This window comes from Amblyraja radiata, chromosome 4 (assembly GCF_010909765.2).
Source record: "Amblyraja radiata isolate CabotCenter1 chromosome 4, sAmbRad1.1.pri, whole genome shotgun sequence".
In the NCBI taxonomy this organism is placed as follows: Eukaryota; Metazoa; Chordata; class Chondrichthyes; order Rajiformes; family Rajidae; genus Amblyraja; species Amblyraja radiata.
Genome location: NC_045959.1, coordinates 3,258,766 through 3,265,594, shown reverse-complemented (window position 1 = coordinate 3,265,594; position 6,829 = coordinate 3,258,766). Strand labels below are relative to the sequence as shown.

At 44.9% G+C, this 6,829-nt stretch overlaps 1 protein-coding gene across 1 annotated transcript in view; it reads left to right on the top strand.

Moving 5' to 3' along the window:
• Positions 1–427: 427 nt before the first annotated feature.
• c4h18orf63 (chromosome 4 C18orf63 homolog) overlaps positions 428–6,829 on the top strand; it is a 76,144-nt gene continuing 69,742 nt past the window's right edge. The window contains exons 1-2 of the mRNA XM_033018869.1: positions 428–530; positions 1,476–1,532. Coding sequence (XP_032874760.1) covers positions 525–530; positions 1,476–1,532 — 63 coding nt within the window. The 5' untranslated portion in view covers positions 428–524. The remainder of the gene's footprint in view (positions 531–1,475; positions 1,533–6,829) is intronic.

Here is a 6,829-nt window from a genome sequence, read left to right as displayed (position 1 = left end):
CTGACATGACAGCTGCCTGTCCTGCTTAGTTACTCCAGCATTTTGTGTTTATCTTTGGTTTAAACCAGCATCTGCAGTTCCTTCCTACACAAGTTTTATGTACGTCATCATTGGGATGAATTGACAAATCCATTTTAAGGTCTATAATGCAATAGGCCTTGATTGCTCCTGTTTGTTCTAAAGATTTGTACTGCTTTGTAAAATAAAGCAAAGTTCATAATCTATTGAAATCTCCAGCACAAATCATTTGAATCTGATTACTTGCTTGTGGATAAATATAATTGAACATTTCTTGCTATTTGCTTGCCTGAAATGCTTTCTTGAATACTCTTCGATTACAGCTGAATTGTAACTCACATTTAGTCATGCTACTACAGAAAGTTTGTATAAATAAAATGTACTCTTTATCACAAATATATGATTCCTTAGGAAGTAAGCCGCTTTTTATTTCATGCAGGGAATTGCTGTTTCATTATCCAGATGTTCTTGCTGCTCCTGGAGAACATAAAGAAGTTATCATAATAATGCCCGTAAGTATGAATTTCAAAATAGCTTTTGATGGATTATGAAGACAGCATATGTATATTTCATGCAATACATTTGTAAAACTACATACAACATAGTAAAACATAAAAATAATGCTGAAAAGATGCAGATTTATTAATAAAATATGATTGCACCACTAAAAAATGGTTAATTACTAATGCATTGAAACTAGAGTAATAGTTGTTTGTAATACTGTGAAATAGCCCAGGACATCTCATAATCACAATCACAGTAATACTTTATTAGCCAAGTATGTTTTGCAACATACGAGGAATTTCATTTGCCAAGTCATTTATACAAATAAAAAGGAAAGGTTTAGAGGGACATAGGCCGAACGCGGGCAGATGGTACTAGTGTAGAGCGGGTACCTTGGCCGCCTTGGGTAAATTTGGCTGAAGGGCCTGCATTCCATGTTGTATGATTCCATAAATCTATTAGCATGATGCGTGTTCTATGATGATATCCAGGAACTAACTGGAACGTGGATAGCCCTGCGCACAGGTCTTCTCACAGATGACTAAATTGAATGAAGGAATAGGGTGATTGAGAATGAATATCTCCAATAATTCTGAAACTTTTCATATGAAATGACTGCAAAAAAATGGATACGTGGAGGAAGCAGGCTCCTTAGTGGCGTGCTGTGGCACTGAATAAGCAAAACCTGATGTTATTCTAATATTACATTTGCTTTTAAGTGTGATATGCAATGTAAATGTGAACATATGAATATTGTACATTTGCGAATTTTATGAATTAATATTTTTGGAACAACATAATTGTACCTAGGTTTAGAAATGAAGGTGGAGTTGAAATAGGTGTTGAATATTCATCTTACATGATAATAGCTGTGAAAAATATAATTGGCACTGCCTTTGCAGAAATACTACTCTCTGCTACAGACTGCTAAAAGTTGTTTTTGTTTTTTGTAGATACCGTTTTACAAAATAGGAAATATTCAGGCATTCGTTCAAAAACACGGAGGAAAGGTAAATTGCTGAAGATTATTGATCTTACTAGTGAAATGTTATCAGTTGTTTACATAGTATTTCATGTATTCATCAGTTTACTGGCAATGTTTCACAGATATTGGATGGTATTCACAGATATTGGATAGTCATCATCATCATCGGCAGTCACTCGAAACGAGTATGACTATCCTCTCCTCTCCATAGGGTTGTTTACTTGTGGGTCTGCAGATGTCTGTAGAGGCCGATCCGCTATCCACACACCTTGGTGCAATGTGGGCAGTGGAGACTGGCGGTGGTTGGTGGTCGTTGAGCCCCCTTCTCTATCTCCTTACGGTGCTGTTGTTTTGTCTCTGCGTTTTGTCTCTGCGACACGGCGTAGTTCCATTTCGTGAAGTGCAGCTCCTTCCTGCACAGATTTCCTCCAGGAGTGCCTGTTCAGAGCAATGTGCTCCCAGTTGCTTAATGTGATGTGGAATTTCTTCAGACTGTTCTTGATATTGTCCTTGAGGCGTTTCTTTTGCCTGCCGGGGACTCGCCAACCTTCCTTCAATTGAGAGTACAGGATTTGTTTAGGGAGACGTGTGTTGGACATGCGGATGACATGGCCAGTCCATCGAAGTTGGTGCTGCATTATTGTGGTGGTGATGCTGGTCATGTTGGCTTCCTCCAAAACGCTGATGTTGGTGCGTTTGTTCTCCCAGCTGATCCTCAGAATTTTTCGTAAGAATATTTGATGGTATTGTTCCAGGGCTCTCGGGTGCCTGCTGCAGGTGTTCCATGACTCGGCTCCATAAAACAGGGTGGAGAGGACATTCGCTCTGTAGACCAGCAGTTTTGTTTGAGCCTTTAGGTCTCGGTCTTTAATGACTCTTTTCCTGAGTCTGGTGTAGGCACCGCTCCGTAGGCACAACTCAGGCGATGGTTGACCTCAGAGTCGATGTCAGTTTTTGATGAAAGAATACTGCCAAGGTAGGGGAAGTGGTCAACGTTTTCAAGAGTGGTGTCGTTCACTTTTATAGTGGGCTGGGTAGAGGTTGATGTAGGACCTTGGTCTTCTTGATATTTAAGGCTAGGCCCATGGCTCTGTATGCCTTGGCAAAGGCATTTAGGATGCCCTGGAGGTCTTCTGCAGAGTGTGCTGCAATGGCGCAGTCGTCCGCGTACTGAAGCTCCATGATGGCGATGTTACTGACTTTGCTCTTGGCCTTCAACCTATTAAGGTTGAAGAGCCCACCATCAGTTCTGTTGAGGATTGGGATCCCCTGTGGCAGCTCTTCACCAATGAGGTGAAGTATGGCAGCAATGAAGACGACAAACAGGGTGGGTGCGATAATGCATCCTTGTTTGACCCCCGTTTCCACAGTGAAGGACTTGGACTCAGAACCGCAGTTGCTGAGCACTGTGACTGACATGCCGACGTACCCCGCTAAGTACTGGCAGACAGTGCAAACTGATTACGGCAATATGCACAACTTTAGTGAATGCTCATTTAAAACTACAGGGCTGCATGCCTGGCTGCGTTCAGATTGGGGGACCTATAACTATTTTTGATGCTGATTCAGCCATAAATATTAACCCAAAAACCAAGGAATACTCATTGGGGTTGTGTCAGACTTGGTGCAGATCCTTGCCCTCAGTTGGTGTTCCTCCAGCAATTCATCACCCCAAGGCTTGGATCCCCATGGATCAAGACTGCCTCTGACGACCTATGATAGGTGGATGCAAGTGAGCTCTGCAGTTTCTCAGCCCTAAGATGTGAGGCTCAATAGGTCCACCCTGGTAGACTCAGTGAGTATGGACTGGAGACTGGAACAATTCTCAACACCTCCTGTTGTATGTGATGGCAGCTGCTATCATCTACCATTATGTGATTTCCAAGCTGGTTAACAGAGTGTAATGAAACAAAGAGAAGGGAATACCAACAAATAATGGAGAGTGAAATCAGAGATGCTGTCAGTTCCCATCTATAGCTCACATTCACGGTGTCAGCCAGTGTGCAATTCTATACCGTGCATATCAGCACTCCAGCTGGCTCAATATCAGCCTCTAACAATTCAATACTGGATTCACACCTGATTCATAGCATGTGTAGCATGAAAGGAGTTTGTACCAGCTATCTGACACAGCAGCTCTGCCACTAATGATTCTCTGTGTATAATGCTAAAATGAATCCTTTAGAGCTGATTGCATTAGTAGCATTAAGTAATGTACACATGTTTTACAAAATGAATGGTGCAGTGGTTAGTGCATTGAACTGTCCAACTGGGTCATGTGGATATAAAATCTACTAGCTCTTTAACAGAGAAGAGTGGGAAGGCTTTGACCAATATTTGTTCCTAGATGTTAACTTTGGTGTTTTGATTGATATATCTTTCTCAGTCAATCAGTCAAGGGTGCATGGGAGTGCTCAGGGAGGGGTTGCACTTCTGGTGGGGGACATGGCGTGCTCCTCTGAGGGTGGTTTGTCCACCTTTGGTCCCCACCTGGCACCTAGCTCTCACCTGTTGCTCTAAGAAGCTGTTAGCATGTGACAGCAGCCACACCCTGGAAAACCGCTTTGGCAGGCAGGCTAAACCAGGTGAGGGTAGTCGACGGATCTCAAACCCTCGGTGAGTTTAGAGACTTGCTCAGTCCAGCATGCGAAGTCTGTTCCGGTGGATTGGGCGGAAGAAGTCCACTGGAGGGTTCAACGGCAATGAAGGCTGCTCAGCAGTGCACTGTGGAGTGCAAAGAGCATGTCAAAGCACGAAAGAACCAGATATCACTGAGAGTTACCAGTCCCATCTTGATGAGTTGCTGGCTGCTCATGGACCACTGACTGGAGACCCAAACGAGAAATGGAACCAGTTTAAAATGCATCGAGCAGAAGATGGACCTCTACGCTGTCTTCATCGACCTAACAAAGTCATTTGACACAGTCAATCTTGAAGCTCTGTGGACCCAGTCAATATCATCAAAAATTAATTGTATGTGGGAGCTTGAATGACCAATTTATTTTTTATGATGTTGTTCGAGAGCAGTCTTTATTCTTGTTCTTTGGTCAAAATATTGATTTCAAAAATAAAGTGCCTCATAAGCATCATTGGGACATACCAAAGTCATGAAAGATGTGACAAAATGCAATACAGATTATTTTGTTCTGCTTGCTTCTCCTTTTGTTACTGTTTATGGTCAACACTACAGCTTTCAAACATAACATGCTCATAAAACACTGTGATTCTACATTTAATGCAAAATGCCTTCCTTTTAAAGAAAATAAATGTACAGGTGCAGAACCTTTTATCCGAAATTCCAAATAACGAAAAGCTCCGAATAGCGGACATTTTTTCGGTCCTTGAAGAAAGGTCCTTGAAGACGTTCACCGAGGGCGGCCCGCAGAGGTGACAGCGGAACCTCCGGTCGGTCCTCGAAGAAAGGAGAACTAAATCCCCATTCATAAAAGAGAAGGTGAGGGTATATTGCGCGGGAGGGTTAATAATTGACAATCTGCTGCTGCCTGCCCGCTGAGTTAAAAAGTTCCCACAGTAGACTCACGATACACAGTGTATCGTAAGTCTTGCGTGGGAACTTTTTAACTCAGCGGGCAGGCAGCAGCAGATTGTCGCTCCCTTCAGTTTCACCCCACCTACACCCCTCTGTTTCCCGGCCATGTGTGTGACCCCTTCCCTCCCCTCTCCAGCTCCCCGCCCATTGCACCGGTGCGGGGGCTTTGCACTGTCTTCACGTCGGCGATGCCAGCAGGTCAGTGCCAGTCACCGGAGACGTCAGGACCAACGGGACACCGACCCCCAGGCCCACTGCAAGCACGGAGATCCCAGAGACCCACAGCCAGCAGCAGCCCAGCTACGTTCCAACTCCAGAGGAAAACTGCAAACTGGCCGGAGACGTCAGGACCACCAGAAGCCGCTCCCCGATGGGCCGCTACGGCGACAAGTGGCAGTTCGCCCACAGCCCGAGCTGCGCCCCCTCATCGGGACACCGACCCCCAGGCCCACTGCAAGCACGGAGATCCCAGATCAGCAACTCCAGCCCAGCCCCGCTCCAACTCCAGAGGAACACGCTCCTCTAGGGGCAGAAGCTGATGGTGTGCAAGGTACGTCTTGTTCTTGGGGTGGCGCAGCTCGGGCTGTGGGCGAACTGCCACTTGTCGCCATAGCGGCCCATCGGGGAGCGGATTCCTCTGGAGTTGGAGGGGGAGGGGGGTATTGTGCTGTTTGATCGCCCCCTACTATCCCAGGGACAAGGAGACACAGCGGCTTTTGAGAATGGTGGGCAATCACTTCCAAAGTTCTGCCCACACAGTCAGTACACCTCTCCTACACTTGTCTCCCGCACTAAGATCATCTCGCAGAGAATGATCCCAGCCTAACCCTCCCTATTCTCTCCTATTCTGCAAGAAAAAACTACATTGAAGACTCAAACTCGCGATCGAGTAACTGCCGGGAACGAGGCGCAAACTCGCGACCTTGCGGATATGAGCCGAGCACTCTACCACTGAGCCAGCCGTTAAAATCTACGTTAAAAATCTTCCATTCCGAAAGCCGAAAAATTCCGAATTACGAAAAGTGTCTGGTCCCAAGGCTTTCGGATAAAAGGTTGTGCACCTGTAATGTGATCAAATGCAAACATTTATGGATTATGAGCTCGCAGTTTTGTTCTGTTCACCCATCAAGGCATGATTATAGATTGTAAGACAGAACCTTGGCTGCACAACATTGTGTAATATAAAATAACTGATCATTCATATCATTGCTGTCATGGACAAATGAATCACCAGTAGATTGGTGAGAACAAGGTAAAGTAACTTTATTCATTAAATTGGAATAATAATAATAATAATAATAATAATAATAATAAATGTTATTTATGGGTGCCTTTCAAGAGTCTCAAGGACACCTTACAAAAATTTAGCAGGTAGAGGAAAAACATGTAAGGGGAATGAAATAAATAGTAGAGACATGACTAGTACACAAAGTAAAGACAGAATTCAATACAAAACACAATATGAGGCAATTAATGCACAGATGAAAAGGGAGGGGGACGTGGGGCTAAGGATAGGCAGAGGTGAAGAGATGGGTCTTGAGGCGGGACCAGTTGGGGGAGGGAGTTCCAGAGCATGGGAACTGCCCTGGAGAAGGCTCTGTTCCCAAAACTGCGGAGGTTGGACTTGTGGATGGAGAGGAGACCGGCTGATGTGGATCTGAGGGACCGTGAGGGTTGGTAGGGGGAGAGGAGGTCAGTGAGATATGGGGGGGCCAGATGGTGGAGGGCTTTGTAGGTGAGGATCAGGATTTTGTAGTTGATCCGGTGGGAGA